We start from the raw sequence: 19,961 nt of genomic DNA, 5'->3' as shown, positions 1-19,961 counted from the left end.
GTCTCCTGTAATCATCTCTTGTGGTTTAACGTGAAGCCTGCCATTGTCCCTAAGTTAGGAGACTGTTAGGATTTTTGCACAGATGTGAGCAGCACTTCTGCATTTATAATGGGATCTGATAGGGTGCTTTGTCATAGTCTCCACACCTACAGTAATAAAGTCAAGTCATGTGGCTCTGGAGACAGTGGAGGACACACACATACGGATACAGCTTATTGTCTGAGCCGTACATCTCGGGACAGTCAGGCCTGGCTCGTCTAGGATTGTCAACTGTATAGAACCACACGCTGCCCTGGACATGGATATGCATGTAACTCTTGCTTGCTTACCCTGCTGTCTCACACAGCACCTTTCTCATTGACAGACTCAGCCTGAGCATCGTCTCTACCGCAAAGACTTGATGTTTGTGTGTGTGTGTGTGTGTGTGTGTGTGTGTGTTCACCACTTGAACTTTCTGTGGGCAGAATTCAGTGCTCTTGTCTTTATAACTATATAGTCCATGTGTCATAATCAGCCCAACGTCTTGCAAACTGAAACTCCTTCTTGGCCGCCTTTTACTTTCTTCATCATTAAATGTGGGCTCCTCCTAACTGGCAGTATAAGGGGTGATGGCTGAAGTACTGTAAGGGATGTGTGGAGCTGAGCAGACGGTAGACTCACTCACCCTCCATCTAGGCCAAGCCCCCTTTCCTGTGCATTGCTGATCTCCTGTGTATGCTTTATTTAGCCGCAGAATATACTACTGAGCAGCATATACCCACTGGGAGACATAAAGATTGTAGATTTTGGAATGTCTCGAAAAATTGGGAATGCATGTGAACTTCGGGAAATCATGGGAACACCTGAATACTTAGGTAAGAAATGCATTTCTATTTTTTATATCATTTTGAAATGTATAATGATACCTATTTAAAGCTATATTTATGATGGAGATGTAGCTAACTCATATGGTAGAGTGGTTACTTAGCACCCAAAACAAACAGAAAAATCCTCACGTATTTTAGATTACACAGTACTAGGATTCCAAAAGTTTAATGCATTCGAGTTTGGTTATGACTCATTAAATGAGTGGCAGTGAATACAGGAATATGTTAAACGTTTGGAACAACTCAGTTCATTGGCTAAGTGCAGAAGCACAGTGCGTGTTTACACTGACTTTGTATGCGGGGAAAAGCATAAAAGGGAGATCAGTAGCAAACGGGCAGAGAGCAGAGGAGAGAAGCAGAAGCACTTCTGTCGTTTCCGCAATATCAGCTATGCATAATCTCAACTACATTCCTATTGGCTTCTCTTACTCTGCCTTCTATAGCCAAATCCAGTTGTAATTTAATGTAAGGTGATCATTTTGTTTTCAAGTTTGCCCGTGTTGAGTCTAAATTTAGTTTTCTCTTTCAGCTCCAGAAATCCTCAACTACGACCCCATCACCACCGCGACGGATATGTGGTGAGCGTCTATCGGTTATCTAGACACCGTCCTTCAGAACTGAGTAGTAGATATTTAGCCTTTTATAAAAGCAATTTTAATATTAAGAATAAGGCTTTCTGTCAAAGATTCTATTCCAAAGAGGGCATTGAAGACATTTTACCTGCCTGTCCTTTTCTGTGAGCTCTTGAGCCAGAGGTGCAGAGATAGAAACTCTCCTCTCCAGTCACCTCAGTTGATAAGAGCCTGGAAGCCTCAGTGACACACAGTCAGGGAGCTGGCTGGTGTGTCCGTCATAGCTGGGCATGATTCTCTGCCTAGCTGCGCGAGTCTAGAAGGGATTGCACGGTATTTGCTGAGCAGGAGGAGGTCAGGTGCATGTAGACGCTCAGTTTATGGTTCACCTGGTTCACTTCTAGGGAATTGTGGGGTTTGCAGCTATCTCAGAGAGACCTCTCAGGGCGCAGCACCAGGGTGGGCAATGGAACTTCTGTTGCCACAACAGACCGACTGACTTACCTTAGCCTTAGTCTTCTGAGTCTTTGAAACTAACAGGTTTGCAACCATACCAAGACCTGATTACTAATACATGTGTAAAGTCTGCTCTAGCTCCTGACCAGCCTTGTCCTTAACATATTTACAGAAATCTAAACAGATTGAAAGGTTTTGCCCTTCCAACCTTGTGCTTTGCCAAACTTGCAGACTGAGTTTGCACACAACCCTGGCCACACATTATTGTGTAACTGGACAGACTTTAAACTGCAGCTGCCCTATGTTCCCATCACACGTCTGTGCTGAAGGTTGTGTTTTCAATGGATTATGTTGATATTATATGTAACATATATGTGGACTCCATGTTTTCTATGTGAGGCAAATGGAAGTAATGTAACTATTTTAGGTTTTATAATACAGTAATCTCTAGGAGCAGTTTAAGTCTTTTTTTTTTTAACTGCCAGTTTTAAGGACAGGAACTTGTGTACTGTTAATTGTATTGTCTATAAATATTGTTAAATTAATGGACCTTTTAAGTTTTCTTCTCCATCATCTGTTTTTCAGGAATATTGGCGTAATAGCATATATGTTGTTAACTCATACATCGCCATTTGTAGGAGAAGATAATCAAGAAACATACCTGAATATTTCTCAAGTTAACGTAGATTATTCAGAAGAAACTTTCTCATCAGTTTCACAACTGGCCACAGACTTCATCCAGACCCTCCTAGTGAAGAATCCAGAGTAAGTAAAGCTGTCAGCTAAGTGTTGTTACAAAACAAACAACATGCCCCTGTTAAGAAAGACGCAGTCTACACAAAATGCAAGTAACATTTGTGTTACTTCATGTTTGGAGACCACAGTGGGTGCATGGAAGTTGGAAGGAACTGCCAGGAAAGCAGGCAGGGGTATGGGGAAGAGAGGGACGGGAATCTCAGTAATAAAAGCAATTTTGTGCATGTATGCAATTAGTATTGCGAACTTTTTGTAAAATTTGAAAAGCTAGGGAAGTAAAAACACACTAACGTCACAAGAAAGGTGATTCTAAAGTCACACAGAGTTATGACACGTCTGTCCAGATTTCTAGTAAAGTGTATCAATGCTAGGAAAGTAAAAACACACTAACGTCACAAGAAAGGTGATTCTAAAGTCACACAGTTATGACACGTCTGTCCAGATTTCTGGTAAGTGATAGAGTTGATATGAAAGACAAATAACTAATCTGCAACTCTAAGCAAGAAAGCACACACCAGGAAGATTAGAATGAAGGGAGACTTGACTGACTATTTGCTCAACCAGCTCCTAATCCTTGGCTCACTGTGATGGGCCCTGAATATTTGTAGTTAAGTAAGTCTGTGGCTTAACAGGCACAAGTTACCAATGCCAAATCTTAAAGGGTTAGCTGTCTGCTCTTTTATATAGAAGAATGTGTAAATTTTCATTGCTTAGAAGAAAAAAAAGCCCATAGCCGTGGAGTGTCTTTCACCCTAGCATACGCTGAAAATGCAATGCATCGTGGGATTTACTGGAGAAAGTACTTGATCATTGGCAGTTTGAAGGCAAGGAGAGGCCCCGCCCTTCTTCAAGAAGGCTGGCTTGTGTCCTGGGGTCAGTGGTCTGACTCTGCAGACTTCTGTTGTTGGCAGTTAGCCTCCTGGAGGACTCAGTTTATCTTTGAGAGGAGAAAACAAAACAACAGCAACAACAATAGCTTTCTGATGAATTTAAATCCAGACAACTCTTGCTTGGTAATTTTGGACATGAATGTTTATTTCATATAAAGAATTATATTGTGGTTTCTATTTATAAGCCATTTTTGTTTTTTTTTAAGTAGACTTTGCCTATAGTCTCTGTAATGAGCATATTACTAGTTTAATTATGAAAGACTATATATAAAAACAAAAGAGCAGAAATAGCTACCAAATGGTTCCTATTGAGCCTTTGGGTTCACAGGTGTTTCTCCGTCTTTTGAACAATAGAAAGCGATTTTCAGACCCAGAGTACTGTGTGAACATCACTGAAGACTGTCTTTTTAGGATTTAGCAGTTACTATTTGTTGTTGCTTGCTTTGTTTTTTTGTTTCTTCTGAGACAGGGTTTCTCTGTGTAGCTCTGGCTGTCCTGGAATTCGCTCTGTAGACCAGGCTGGCCTCGAACTCCCGAACGCTGGGATTACCCGGCGGCGGTTACTAATTTTAAGAGCATAAACTAAATGCAGAAAATAAACTCCTGATTTACAGTTCCTGCAGAGGCTTTCTAAATTGAAGGGCTTTAGTAATTTCACTAACGTGTTTGCTTGGCCGGCACGTGCTTCAAACTTCACTGGATTTCCATTTTTCTCTGACACGTTTACTGTTCAGCATAGATTGGGGTGAGGCGTCTGCACCCCAGTTTTTCTCTCAGCTGTCATGAAAAGGACATCTTCATGTGTAAAGGGACTCTCCCCATAAGTAGACGTTAGGCCTAGAGGTGAGGAGGAAATGCTCTGTCCAGTCCTCCCAATTCTGTGTTTTCGGGTAGCATTGAAACACACAGTATTTGAGCATTTTGCTTACTAGCTGCATCCACACATGTATTTCAGTTTAACTTCAGAAAAAAAGTGATTGTCTTAGTTAGGGTTCTAGTGCTGGGAAGAGACACCATGACCACGGCAGCTCCTATAAAGGAGACATTTAATTGAGGTGGCAGCTGACAATTTCAGAGGTTCAGTCCATCATCGTGGTGGGGAGTATGCAGCATGCAGGCTGATCTGGTGCTGGAGAAGTCTGCACCTTTGATCCACAGACAACAGGAAGTAAACTGGGACAGCAGGTGCCATCTTGAGCATTTATGAGACCTCACAGTCTGCCCCACATGACACACTTCCTCCAACAAGGCCACACCTCCTAATAGTCCAGTCCTTTGGGGGGCCATTTTCTTTCAAACCACCACAGTGATCCTTAGGAAATAAAGCAAAACTAAAGCATGCATTTATTCTGTAATAAAGGATATCTAAAAATTAAGTGCAACAATCAGTCATGATCATTGACTGTTTTCTCTGAGATTTATAGAAACAGATTTTCTTGTATTGCCTTACACAAATGTGAATTTATGGGCTGAGAGTGAAGCCAAATGGTAGGATTTCCTCATTTGTGTAAGGCCCTGGCATTCATTGGTCCCCACCACTGAAAACTAGTATGTAAACAAAGATTAAAGAAGAAAGGTCTAAGTTCAAAAAGTACATCCTGGATACTATAAATGCTTGTTTTCCATAATCTTCTAAAAGATACTGGTATTATTGCATATTAGACGTAATTGGGAGGACACATAAAACCATGTTTCAAAATATAAAACAGAAATTCCTGCTCTGGGGAGAATCAGCCTACTTTCTGGAAGGCATTCCTTTGGTGTTCCCCAGATTGCTGTTTATAACATCAGGGTCTGGTTAAACAGACTGTGGTGCACCCGGGTGGAAGAGTGACATATGAATAAATACCTTTAGCTCCGCAGTGACGTAGAGAGATACGTAAGTTGTATTATCTACTTTGAGTTACCACCTTGCTCAGAGTGGCTGTCATCAGAAAATCTGATAACTCTCATGCTGGAGAGTATGTGAGGGAAGAGGAATCCCAGTCACTGTTTGTGAGACTGCAAATCAGTAGTCACTATGCAGATTAACTTGTAGGTTCTCCAAAGTTCAAAAGGAATTATCATAAGACTCTGTCCTACCACAGAGATAGGTATACCCAGGATTACTGGTGCTTTATTTGTAGTAGCAAGGAAACAGAGCCAGTCAGTGGATGGCTAGATAGTGACAACGCACAAAATGAACAAAATGAAATATTATCCAGCTGGAAAGAAAAATCAGGAAATTTGTAGGAAAATGAGTTGGAAAAGTATAATATTAAGGAGGTGCCTAAAACTAGCAGAAGAAACCCCCGTGTTCTCCCTCATATAATATAGGCGTGTATAGATGTAAACAGCTCCAAGTGTAGGTATAGAAAGGAGACCAAGGCAGGGAGACATTACGTTATGAGGAAGGTCGGAATGCAGGCCGGAGGACACGCGAGCCACGGAAGAGCATAGGAAGCCAGTTTTCTAGGTGCAGCTCTGCCACGGGCGTCTCCGTCCCGCGTGTGTGGTGGGTAAGTGCATGCAGGTGGAACTGACAGAGAAAGTGTGAGCCAGTGCAGCCCATGGCTTCAGAATTCCATGCTAACTGTGGAGAAGGCCGCTGAGACGCACAGGCTGCAACTGGGCAAGTGTTTGAGTGGCTCTTAATCTGCTGTGAGCTCATTATAACAAAATGGTTTTGTTTACTAAGAGTAAAGTGATGTATTATCAGGTGGGCAGAGAAAGCAGTTGACAAAAATGATCATAGAGAAACTGCCTGGAGTTGACACAGAGAAAATAATTTTACTTCCTTAGAAAGAGACTTGAAAGTACACGCTGTAGCCACGCCTCCCCTTGCTGCCAGGCAGGCTTCCGTTGCATCACGGGTTAACACAGACCTTGCACTGCCAGGAAGAGATGGAGCGTGACGTGCCATGTGCCGTGTGAGGAAGACCCAGCCACGTTCTGTATCCTTCAGTGCTCTGTTAGATGACAATAATGGTACCTATTTCTTAGGTTCCCTGTGATTATTAAGTAATATATTGAAGCATGTAGAATAGCCCCTAGCATATGCGTAAGCAGTTTAGCTGTTTGCACTGTGCTGCTCGGCTCTCGGGCTCACCTTTCCCGCTGTGCTCTGCCGCAGGAAAAGACCCACAGCAGAATCCTGCCTGTCTCATTCGTGGCTGCAGCAGTGGGACTTTGGGAGCTTGTTTCACCCTGAGGAGACTTCAGGTTCCTCTCCAGTTCAGGATCACACCCTCAGGTCCTCTGAAGACAGGACCCCCAAATCCTCCTGTAACGGAAGCTGTGGAGACCGGGAGGACAAGGAGAACATCCCCGAGGACAGCAGCGTGATCTCTAAGCGATTCCGCTTTGATGACTCCTTGCCCAGCCCCCACGAGCTTGTTCCAGACTTGCTGTGCTAGCACTTCCCTCTGTGAGGCGTCGGGACTGACGTGGAGATTGAAAATCCTCTCTGTGTGAGATTGTCTTTTTAGCTTCATATATGATATGTTTATATTACAAATGCACTTTTGCTTAGGAGAACATAGGGAACAGTTCAAATGCTAGGTTTCTATTTGCTAGCGTAGCATTTCCTGTCCTGAAGTTGTTTTACAGAGAAAAATATTTAAGTATATGACAAAAATGTAAATTGTGCATGTGAGTTCACATGCAACTAAAAGAATTCAAGTTCAATTGAACTTATAAAATGTTTTACATATCAAGAAAAATGGGTTCTACTATGGTGAGTGAAGACTGAACAGAATGGAAACATTGGAGTGTAGTAGCTTCTCCAGTGCGAGCCCTGTGCCGTGACTGCTGACGGGATTGTCTGGGGAAGCAATGCCAAATGTAAACCACACTATGTACTGAGACGGTGTTTATTAGTAGTGCTCCAGAGATATTTACAATTGGAAGTGTTTCCCATTTACCAATAACTTGAAACTATGTAAGATTTCCTTTGTGTGCGGTATAGGAGAATTGGGAAAAACCAAATGTGTTCTCATTTCCGTCAGCTAGACATACTCATAAAGGGAACTGTTAAGTCCAGGCAGCTCACTTAGTGCTGGGCATCTCCTAAGTCTGAGAACAAGCCCGCTGTTGAGAGTCTTCCACAAAAGTACCAGAGTATTGGTGGAACTGTTGGCACCAGAGTCCTTGGTGGGCAATGTAAAACATGGCTTAGGCATTGCTGAAGTTCTTCAGTGAAATTCCTAGTGAGTGAGGAGGCTTGACACGCAGCTATCTCCAGGGTCTGTGTGTGTGTGTGGGGGGGGGGTTCTGCTGGAAACGACACACATGAACGTCTAGTGTTGAGTCCGTGGTCAGTAACTATGTTCAGTCCCGATGGGAAGGGGCTTGGGGAATGCTCTGGTTACTTCCCGTTTGTGCCTGTTAGAAGGTCTGTAATAATATGCTACTACAATAAACTCCATTGCCAAAAACTTAATAAAAAGCCCATGTATTTCCACATTGAAGTGGGTTTAGTCTAACAATCTGTAAATTCTTGAAATTGTTAATAAATTCTGAGTTCTTTAGATAACTTTAAACTATTTTAAATGAGCATCAGGTGTTTGACTAAACATTGAGTTCCTTTTATCTTTGTCATCTTTAAAGGAAAAGTTGTGCTTTGTATATGTGTGTGCATATGTGTATCTGTACAGTGTATGTATATATGTGTAGATAGAGAAAAGAGAGTCTTGGGGTTTTTTGTTTTGTTTTGTTTTGTTTTGTTTTGTTTTGTTTTGTTTTTTTGAGACAGGATTTCTCTGTAGCTTTGGAGCCTGTCCTGGAACTAGCTCTTGCAAATCAGGCTGGCCTCGAACTCACAAAGATCTGCCTGCCTCTGCCTCCCAAGTGCTGGAATTAAAGGCGTGCGCCACCACCGCCTGGCCAAATAGAGTCTTTAAACATTCTTACATTAGACATTCTTTGCTTGTGTATTGTGCTCAACTCAGGTGCCAAAGGAACCCTCTTGTATGACTCATAGATGCTTTCTGTAGGACATCATCTGTTGGCCCAGTGAGCTAAACTCTGAAGATGCTGCATTCAACTCATGTGTCTAAAACTGAGGAGTTGATAAACCACTGATTGCTTGTGTATTTTCCACCAGTATTAATTCAGGTGAAGTCGTTAGTCAAATCATAAGGAAGGATTGTGGTTACTTTCCCAACAGGTAACATATTATTGTAAAACTTTAAAAAGTATTATGCCAGACCACAAGAGTAAACATTTGAAGTTTTAATTTTAAGCCACTTGTTTAAAAATCTCTTTATTGTCTTTCTTTTTCTGGGGAATTCTGAGATGGTTTGCCTGTTCTCCTTAGTTAAGGGGCCACCAATCTGTAAACTCCTGCACCTTTTCTGGAGATGTTTAATGTAAAACAGTAGCTAGTGGTTATACACAGAATATACAAACGGTCTTTCCGTAAAGGTGAATTTAAGTATTTCCTGTGTTGAAATGTGGAAATAAATGTCTTTTGAGAGAATCTATCTGAAAATGCCTTAGTTCTTTCTCTTCTCCCTGCAAGACTGGAGAGCAAGTCTATGAAGAGCAGACGGTGTGATGATGTCTCTCTTGCTTGAGGAGAAATGGAGAGCCCCTCTGAGAATCAGCTCACACAGCTGAGCGGAGCTGCTGCCGTGTCATAGCTCATGAAGCTCACATTGCTGTTTCGGGTGGATCTGGGTGGCTGGGATGTTGGAACTGCTGGTGCATAAGAGGCATTTGAGGGGCCTTCATTTGTGACTGAGGTGGCGTTGATCCCATTATTCACGATGCTAACAGCCACAGCCCGTCTAAAGTTCCCACCCTTGCAGAGTTCTGAGGCTTTGCTCCCCAGGAAATGCAGCAGTGTGCTTCTGTAACCTCTGCTTGTAGCAGTCTTCTTTGGCAGCCAGGCTGCACACAGCCTCTCTCACCTGCTGAAAGACGCTATGTAACGTAATCTACATTGCTGGCTCATTAGCTTCGAACCGACTGGAAGTAGTGGTCTAGGCCTGCAATGCCAGCACTGGAGAGACAGAAGCAGGAGCGTCTTCAGCACATTCAAGACCAGCCTGGTCTGCACAGTGAGTCCCAGACTAGTGGGACAACATAGTGAGACCCTGCCTTATAAAAGCCAAAACAAACGAAAACCCGTGCGTAAGTTATGCTCCAAACTCAGTGGCTACAAGGATGAACTCCTGAGCCTTGCTTGTCTCACACTAATTCTCTCCACATCACGGTTCTCTGGGTGTAGCAACAGACTCACGTCACCGTCCCCTGGGTGTAGCGACAGACTCACAGCAAGGCACTTTGTCGTGTTTAACTGAAACCAGCAAAAGCGTCGGCTTTTCCAAGTTCTGTGACAGTCTGCCGCATTACAGTACGGAGTTACCCCAGCTGAGAACAAATCCTGTCAGGTGCCTTTTTCTTTTGAGAAACGGTCCAAACAAGATCGTGACAGAAGCCGCAAATTATGTTGCTGGCGATTTTAGACTCAGAGCCTTTTCTGTGAGACCAGCCCTTATGTGAACCCACGTGAGCAGCGGGTGACCGAGACTGTGGGCATAGGACGAAAAGGCTGATTTCTCGAGAAAAGCCATAAATGGTGCTGTCTGTCCCCAACATCCCCTGTGTGCCCTCTTTCCATCCTCTAACTATTGGAGGAGGGACTAAGGAATCTTTGAGGGGCTGGTCCCACATGCTTGGTCCGCTGAAGTCCCCGGAGTGACAGAAGCTGCCGTCTCCCTCTCTTCTCACTGTGTGAGAGGAATAAACAAAACCGTGTAAGTGAAGCTCAGCCACTTCCGCTGAGGCTTTCTGACATCCGCAGGTGAGAGAACTTGACAGTTCCCTTTCTTTCCCGAGCTCTTATTCCTCTTCGTCTGGCAGAAATGTGTTCTGCTCCCAAGGGCGTTTTGCAGGCACACATCCTCCTGGATTGCTGCTGCTGACTTTTCTCAGATAATGGCGAATCAATTCCACACCAGTTAGGTTTTAAAGGGGTATTTATTTTGGGGGGTAAAACTTACATACACACAAACCGTCAGGAAGGGAGCCTAGTCGCTGGAGCAGGAGCCGGAACCAAGAGAGCCGAGGCTTGCCGCTCTTTTTTAAAGAGAAATATACCACGCCCCAGTGGGCTGGTATTTCAGCGGCTATTGGCTGAAGGAGCAGGAGGTGCTTCCGCAGCACTCAGAGGCTTGTATTTGCCCTGGGAATCCCCAAGGGAGGTGTCCAATGCATACTGTGTTTCAATAACTACCGTGACAAAGGTAGAGTGTCTTTGGCTATTATCCATGGACACTTAAACTTGGAACATAGCACTAGATAGTAAAGCGATGGGATTCAGTGATATTCGAAATCTAGCTTATCCAAGGGGTTGGGATTCATATTGCCTTGTGAGGGCCAAATCATTTCCTTGTCTTCACCAGCTACTGTTGTTGCTGGTACAACATACCAGACAAGCAACGTAAGAGAGGAAGAGTCTGTTTGACTTTACAGGTAGTTAATCTAGGTGGGCGAGCTTGGCAACGGTATGAACCAGCAGGGTGTATTTCGGCCATAGCTGGAAGGCAGAGGTCGGACAGGAAATGCAGGCAGGCTGATAGCCCTCAAGACAACCCTCACTGCTTACCACAGCCTTCCAGAACTGCTTCTAGCTTGGGACCCGCGTGTGCACACCCGTGAGCCTACAGAGAGACACTGAAACCACGTTTTTTGAGAAGGGACTGTAACAGCTGGCCCCTGACCTGAGAAACGCTACTCTCGCCCTCTCCGGAGCTCTGTAAGCGCCACGTCACGCCGGGAACCAATAGCAGTTTCTGTTACAACGTCCACTGATTCTCCTGGTCCCTACATGTGCCAAAGATGCTTCTGAGATAGAAAGTCATTGCGGCAGAGTTTTGCTCAAGACTCCACTTGACCGTGCCTGGGCTTCCAGAACTTTCTTTACCACTAGACTTATCTCTTTGTGATATTTCCTATAACTCAACATGAAGGTCTTTTTTTTATATCTCCATGTTATTGGCCAAGTACAGTTGGTGAGATCAGAAAAACCTATATGATTTCCTTACGTAAGCGTACATAACTCCATCCATACTTTTCCATCTTAAACATTAATACAAAAGGTTTTCTTATCAGGAAATCTTATCAGTCGATCTTCCAACTTGACGAAGTATATGAATTCTTTCCCTTTAGGATGCATTACAAAAAAGAAAAAAGAAAAAAAAAAACCTTCAAAATCACCTCCACTGGAGACACCAAGCATCAACATGGCCAGAATCAGATGAATAAAACCCCGTGTGTACGTCTAAGCCAACCTATGTTGTAGTCCAGCCTTAGAATACGCGAAAAGAAAAGGATTATTTTATAATTAGTTCAGAGGATTCCGCCCTCCGCGGCTCACCACTGGAATTTAAATTTAGTAATTATAATACTCCTTTGAAAGACCAAAGGAAAGACATATGCTAATTATCCTGGTATTTCTAGCCAGATTGTAAAGTGAAACCGGGTCACTAATTACGCAGTTGCGAGTGTACAATCAGCTCAGCTGTGTGCAATGACAATCGAATGACTGCGAAATATTGGTGGAAATTAGAAGATGGATTTGCTGGACAAAGAAGAAAACAGATTCTATCGTGTAATGGATACTCCAGCCTTCACTCTGAACCAATAAATGTACGCAAGCCTAGTAGGCCTTTTGATTCTCTGTGGTTTCACCCTTGAAACCCAGCGTATTTTATACCTAGGTTTCATAATTTGTATCACCGAATTAACCGTTTAAATTGCCTTCCTCCAAGTCAGATTTTACGGATGAAATATTATAGCTGATGTCGTCCTTTGAAATCGGTTGTTAGCCCCCATTTAATTGGAACGTGATTGGGTTCTAAAGCGCGGGGCGCACAAAAAGGCCTCTGAAGTAAATGAATATTTAAGTAAGCACAGACTGAAGACCATTGAAAACAAGTTTAGAAGGGGAAAAAAGCGCCTGGTCATTTACGGAGAGGCCGCCTTGGCTGCTGGAACCCGCACGAACATCAGATCCTTTCTCTTAGAGAGCCCCCAACCATCAGTCGCTTGCTTCTTTGATTCGTTCTGGTCCTAATTCATTTAACACTAATGATTAAGCACAGGATGCTACAAATGAGCCTGTCTCCTTTCTTCCCAGAAGTTGAATGATTGCTGGCCGGTGGCTGGGACTTCTATATGACTACGTTTGTTAGGGATTTAATTACTTTGGCTTCGCTCCAGCAGTCCTGAGCAAACATGGCAAACCACCCCACAATATTGGATCTAAGTAGTCAGCCTCGTTTTGAACTCTCAGCGGAATGTGTCACTACTGAACGGGTGCTTGCCCGTTGCCCAACAAGTCCGGCCTGCGGATGCATCCGCGTTCGGAGACAGGCAGCCTAGAAGGCGAAAGAATGAAATGTGTTAAAGGACCTATCGTGAGTCAGGAAGGATATTTGGCTCTTTTCTTCATGCTGTTCCATGTACTTTGCATGATGAGCCAGCAAGTCTAACGCCACGCTTCTTGTGTGCAGGCGAGGAAGCAGGTCTCCTACAGTTAGGTGACCTTTCAAAGTTCTTGGATTACCGTGTGCTGCGATTTGTGCTCAGGTTAAGGCTGCAATCCTCCGCCTCCTAAGGCTGCCTTCCGCCCTCCCCCCCATGCTGCCTTCCTGCAGTCCTCCCCCCTCCTAAAATTGCCTTCTGTCCATCCCCCCTCCTAAGACTGCCTTCTGTCCATCCCTCCCCTCCTAAGGCTGCCTTCTGAACATCCTCCCCCCCTCCTAAGGCTGCCTTCCGCCCTCCCCCCCATGCTGCCTTCCTGCAGTCCTCCCCCCCTCCTAAAGCTGCCTCTGTCCATTCCCCCCTCCTAAGGCTGCCTTCCTGCAGTTCTCCCCCCACTCCTAAAGCTGCCTGTGTCCATCCCCCCCCTCCTAAGGCTGCCTTCTGTTCATCCCCCCCCTCCTAAGGCTGCCTTCCGCCCTCCCCCCCATGCTGCCTTCCTGCAGTCCTCCCACCCCTAAAGCTGCCTCTGTCCATTCCCCCCTCCTAAGGCTGCCTTCTGTCCATCCCTCCTCCTAAGGCTGCCTTCCTGCCATCCTCCCCCTCCCACCTGTATTCCTTCCTTCCTGACTGCCTTGTAGTACGCTAAAGAATGAGTCTTTCAAAGACGTCTTTTTCAGATCTTCTTTGCCCTGTCATACCAAAATGGAACTGAATTTTCCAGGGACAACTTAAAAACTTGAGGAAGTGACTGGAACCTGGTCATTCTTTGAAAATGAATGCAAACCTGAATTCTTGCGTGATCAACTGAAAATATATCACAATGCTAATGAAGTCTATACTACAACATTCTAAATGCCAGTGTCTGTTGCAGTACCCAATGTGCTAAACAGGGATGCGAACAATCCATTGTCCTATGCCATTTCTACTGCACACAAACGGCTATGGTGCTGAATTCCTAGATCCGTACACTGTTTGCTACTCTGGAGTCAGAAATAGGTCAATGTTGGTCCTTCCTTAAGCACCGTGTCTGAGAAACATCTAATAAGCGTAGTTCTCAATGAAGACCTCCTCCAGGAAGGACGATCACCATTTGCTCTGAGGCATGAAATGCCGGATTCATCCAAGGAACTGAGTTTCCAGAGAGGTGAGGGCAGGGGAGGGCGGGGTGGGCGGGGAGAGCGCGGGTGTGGGCGGGGGAGCGCGGTGTGGGCGGAGATCGGGTTAACAAGCTTAGCTTTGCCCTCAGGGTTAGGAGCTCCTCTTCAGAGCGTCTTAAGGTTGAGTTTGGCGTAATCTTATTTCCTGTTTCAAGGGATCTTCGTTTGGTTGTGGTGTGGAAGATGGGTTGACAAGGGTTAGATCTAAGAGATGCCATCTAGGAACATAGTTCCCTGTATCCCGGCGAGAGGACGGTGTGCGGGCCTGAGAGAAATGGAGGGATTCCAACAAAAACTGGGAGACAGAACTGACTGAGTCTCCTGGTTATTCGGGTGTGCCCAATGCGGGACGTCCCTATAGGGATCAAGGCCAGGGTTTCATTTGTAGTGAATTTGCGTGGTTGTCAATTTAGTAACACAGAGAATGTGGATGGAGGAGCTGGCCATGAACAAGACAGTTCAGTTTGCCTTTGCCTTGTTGGACCGCTGGCTTTTAAAAAGACGGTTTGGTGAGATACAGGTGTTGTCTGTCACGGCAAGAGAACAAGGTGATGAGCTCAGATTAAGGAAGAAGTAAGCCGGAGCGAAGCACAAAACATCTTCCACCATTCAGGCCTGCCCTTCAGTCCTAGGCCCTTCAGTCAGATCCCATGCAGGAGGAGAAAATGATAAAAGACGGAAGGAAGCAATTGGAGGAGCGCAGCAACATCTAAGTGCGTGGTTACATACTGCGTCTCCTCCACTATCCAAGCGGCCTCTATCCACGGAAGTCTTCGTATCCAGTTTCTTCTCTGTTGTGAAGATCCCTCGACAGACTGACTTGAGATCCATTCATATAAAACTGGAAACAGTTAACTGCAAACTGTCCCCAGAAACGGGTGGCCTTTCCCCAAAGTGGTCCCAGTGCCGTTGGTGATGCGCTTTCATGGACCCCTTCACTCTTTCCGTTACGTCACTGCACACGCAGGCAACCTGTGAGAGCTGCCAGAACAGATGGCCAAGGCTAAAGAAGTGCCAGCTACGTCAAACTGACCAGAAGAATTTTTTTTTCTCTCTCTCAGAAAGGCTAAAGATGGGAACCGCTTTGTACACCTGAGCGTTGTTGACCAGGGCTATCTTCTGAACCAAGCAACTACAATCTTAGAGAGTTCAGCTGTGCCCACTGGCCAACGATGATTCTAGCTTGTTGGCCATTTATATCCCCTCATAGAAGGGCAGTGAGGATCCCAATACCCTCTCTCTATCACCTGTTATATATATACTGCATGGTCTTAATTACAGGTGACCTTGGAGCGGCTAGTTGACAGAAGGCTAGGGGAGGGACCCTATGTAGGTGGCCATAGGAAGGCTGTCCTCTGAGCTGGCAGAAAACTTCCTACTGTGGCTGTGTCCGTGGGGAGCATCCACACCCAGTCACCTCTAAACCTATACTCTGTCAGGAACCCCCCAATAAACTCACTGGTTCCCTGGAGTGAACTTTGATAGAGATGTACCTCCATTTGTCTTTGGAATCATAGGAGGAGGGGTAGACGTCCTTAACATCTCTCCCTGGGAAAAATTTTGGCAGCAAAATTAGAATTATTATCCAATTTGTTATCATCGACGTAACTTTTGAATGTAGATAAACCTCATTCTATTCTCTACCGGGGGGGGGGGGGGTGCCCTGTATTATCTTTGAACTTGTAGTGAAAGCCAGTGAATTGATTTAAAATTTCTGACGATGGCTCTGGAGCTTGCTTCAGCGTAAACTGCCTTGCCCAAATGCTAGGCATTTATGAATGAGTACACAGCTTGAAACTCTACTCTCTATATATATACTCTCTCTATATATGCAGTATTAGTAATATTGCTAATTACTAGGCAGTACTAGTCATGTTGGAAGAATATGGTATCCCTGTTACTGTATAGAAAATGAACCATGCTATGTATAATGCACTTATGGATCTCTTACCTTGTGTTTGTTTGTGTATGTTGTATGCACATATTCCTGTGTGTGTACATGTAGGGAGGTGAACCTGCACATGCCTGAGACTGACATCAGGAGTGTCCTTAGGTCACTGTCAATCTCGGTCATGGAGGCGGAGTCCCCCACTGACTCCAGAGCTGGCCCACAGCAGCTAATCTGGCTGGCTGGCTGGCTTGCTCGGGGAATCCTGTGGCCACTTCCCTTGTAATGGAATTGCAGGCAGGCTGCCACACCCATGCAGCGCATTTGTGGGCTCCGGGGAATCCAGTCTGAGTGCTGTGCAAGGCATCTCCTAGCCCGCCACCTTATTTTACGAGATGAGGTCTCTCCCTGAGCTTGGCGTGGGAGATTTGCCTGGACTACCTGGCCAGTGAGGTCCCAGATCCGGCACAGAGTTAGGGTAACCGGCTGCCATACTAGAGCTGTATATGGTTGCTGGGAATCTAACTGGGGTCCTCATTCATGCCTTCTGAAGGCATGTCACCGTCTTCCCAGTCCAAGACGACAGGTTTATGGAGGTGTGATTCCCACATCATAAATTGACACACTTGAAGATTTTAAGCTTATGTCAATGTTTTTGTTTATTTACTGGCTTATGTAACCAACACCAGTAATTCCAGAACATTCCATCCTCCTCAGTGAGAAATCCAGCATCACTGTGGAGTAGCCCATTCTAGACATTTCATATTAATGGAATCCTAAAATGGGCATTTGTGACTGGCTTCTTACTCAGCATTCTGAAATTTATACATTTTGTAGCATAAATCAGTATTTGCTTTCCTTTTCTTGATAAATAATATCCACTGTATTTATAGACATGTCATTTTCTTTATCATTAGTTGTTAGATGTTTGACTCATTTCTACACTTTGGTTAAAAATAAATCCTGATACTGAGCAACATGTATGTAGAAATTTTTGTGGGAACTCATGATCTCATTTCATTTGGTCATATACATAGGAGAAGAAGGGTCAGGTATTAATGGTAACCAACTGACACATTGTTTTCTGGTTTGTGTCCACACAAGCAGTAAACCTAAAGATTTAACATTCTTCTCTGCTCTTGTGACTGTCTATGGTATGTATATGTGGTGTGTGTGTCCCCTCAATGTGAGGGGACAGTGGCATCTCTACGTAGCTTGGATATTTTTTTTTAATGATGAGTTATGGCCCTGAGGGTGTTTTCCAGGTGTTTATTAACATTTGCATATATTTGTCAGAGAAATGACTGCAGGTTTTCTGCAAAACTTAAAATGGAATGGTTTTCGTTTCTACATATAGGCAAGCCTCAATTTTTTGGAATCTTCATCAAGAAAAAAATATTAGATAAATAAAGATAATCTGATTTGGACGCAAAGAACAATGTATGTATATATAAACCTGAAGTGTTTGTCTAATTATTCTTTATTAATAAAAACTCAGGAGGCAGATGTTGGGATAAGAACCTGAATGGTCAGAGAAGTGGTGGAGAAGTGACCAGTGACTCCTCTCTCTCTCCTTCCTCAATCACAAAGGACCAGCAATCTTTCTAACCCTCTCCCTACAACTTCCTGTGTCTGCCCATATATCCCCAATCTTCCAAAACCTCTATGACAGATTTTGATCAGCTAATATCTAGCTCTGCCCTCTTATTCAAAGCAAACTTTACTGGCAGTCTCAGAAGTATCAGAATATGATCAAAATATCCCCTAACATTTCCCCCTTTTTGTCCAAATAAGAAGGGAAAGAAGGTTTCAGTTCTAACAGAGTAAAATTATTTTCAATAAGAACAATTATCGGAAAAGAAATTCACCAGTCAATTTGCATTTGCCAATTTCAGAGAAAATACTTCATTTTCCATCCTGTCTTGGTGAGCCCAAAGTTTTGTACCTAATTCACTTTCTATCCTAACTTATATTATGAACCCAAAACTATCTTTTAGACCTCAAAACATTTTCATAGATAAACAATTTAGGCTTTTTTGTATCTCAACCTTAAACACTTGATACCTTTTTTGTGAGTTTCTCTTCTGAATTTGGTAACAAGAAAAACTGTAGCTGCAACTGTCTCGTCTTCAACCCCATCAGAGACCCAAGAAAGATACTATTACCAAAGTAAACAGGAAGTACAGAGCAAACAACTTCCAAAACTATAGAAATGACAGAAACAGCTAACTGCCTTAACAGTCACCCAAAATTCCTCTGCAACATTGGGGCATCCACCTTCAGCCTACAGGCCCAGCATCTCTGACTGACAGACGTTTTTGTGAAGCAGGATATTCTGAAGGATTTTCCATCCTTGTCTTGACAATGCTTGGCAGTTGCTTTCTTCTGTGTCCTGCTTGTCCAGTTTGAACAGCATACTGCCATCAGTCAACGTAAGGGCAGTTCCTTGTTTACTAGCTAACTTTGACATAAAGAAAGCAACCTCCATATTGAGGTTCTTTGATGCCCCTCGCCGTCTCTGAAGTAGACTGATGCTGCCAAGAGTAGACATGTCTCACTTTCATAAAAGCCTTATGTTATTAAAACACCTTAAATGCCATATTCTGTAGATCCCTGAAGGGTTTAAAGACCACCTATCTATCCAAAATATATCTCTGTTTAACCTTGAAACATATCGAAATGGCCACAAATTTGACTATTAGATGACTGACTACTAACCTGTTTTTGTCAATTATCCAAATTGTTTGAAATAATGACTTTCAAGGACTAGAAATTTATATTACGTTGTTAAATGTGCTGCATAGGTACAATGCCTTAAACAAGAGTGGAAACATAACTGGGTGGTGGTAGCCTTTAATCCTTTAATCTGATGCAGAGGCAGGCAGATTTCTGTGAATTTAAGGCCAGCCTGGTCTACAGAGCAAGTTCCAGGACAGGTCCCATAACTACAGAGAAACTCTGTCTCGAAAAACAAACAAACAAACAAAAACAAAAAAAGAAAGAAAAGGGTAGAAACATATATACAGTATAACATAAATACCCTTAAATTTGTATCAACACAAAAATACATTAAACGAAAGTAGAACTATATATACCATAGAATAAAATAACTTTAAATTTGTATTGATGTACACACCAATGTAAAATTTTGAGATTAATAGTTGCTTTTAGGTTTAAAGTAGATTCAATAATCTACCCTGATGGCTCAGCGGTTAAGAGCACTGTCTGCTCTTCCAAAGGTCCTGAGTTCAATTCCCAGCAACCACATGGTGGCTCACAACCATCTGTCATGAGGTCTGGTGCCCTCTTCTGGCCTGCAGACATACACACAGACAGAATATTGTACACATAATAAATAAATAAATATTTAAAAAAAGAAGAGGTAGGGACTGATGACGTCAACTGCTCTTCCCTGCTAGAGATCTTTACTTTCCTTCTGATTTGAGTTACTAAAGGCTGTGTCAAAGTTGTTTACCAGCTCTGCTTCACAAACACACGAACACACGTTGCCTTGGCCTTGAGGATCAGAAGATAAGGTTTTCACCTGTTGACCTACCTGACTGTTGGGTGTATAAGCCTCCGTGGTGCAATTCAATAAAGGGCTTCTTACCAGTGACTAGAGGTCTCTGTCTCTGTGTGTGTTTGTGTGTTTCAACCTCCAGCCCCTTGCCCGAAGCTCAGGAACTGTATGGTAGCGCACAGAGCGCAGACAGGCGCTGTGCGCCGCACGGTAGCATAAAAAATTGTGAAATTAAGCTAATAGATTATCTTTGAAGATCTGAGAGGGTTTTGGAATTCTGAGTTGGTGTTTCATGACTCTGTATTATACTTTTTTTTTTTAAGCAAAGTCAGGAAATGAGAGTCATTTTCCCTGTAGTTGTCCATAGCTACTTATCTTAGACTGT

At 43.7% G+C, this 19,961-nt stretch overlaps 1 protein-coding gene across 1 annotated transcript in view; it reads left to right on the top strand.

The window, feature by feature from the left end:
• Window positions 1–9,002, top strand: part of Stk17b (serine/threonine kinase 17b) — a 28,153-nt gene extending 19,151 nt beyond the window's left edge. Inside the window, exons 5-8 of the mRNA XM_085684209.2 lie at window positions 728–854; window positions 1,396–1,444; window positions 2,480–2,659; window positions 6,653–9,002. Coding sequence (XP_085540335.2) covers window positions 728–854; window positions 1,396–1,444; window positions 2,480–2,659; window positions 6,653–6,935 — 639 coding nt within the window. The 3' untranslated portion in view covers window positions 6,936–9,002. The remainder of the gene's footprint in view (window positions 1–727; window positions 855–1,395; window positions 1,445–2,479; window positions 2,660–6,652) is intronic.
• Window positions 9,003–19,961: the final 10,959 nt, after the last annotated feature.

This window comes from Myodes glareolus, chromosome 27, assembly GCF_982192425.1.
Source record: "Myodes glareolus chromosome 27, mMyoGla1.1, whole genome shotgun sequence".
Lineage (NCBI taxonomy): Eukaryota > Metazoa > Chordata > Mammalia > Rodentia > Cricetidae > Myodes > Myodes glareolus.
Note: the sequence above shows the minus strand (reverse complement) of the source record. Positions and strands in the feature narration are given on the sequence as shown.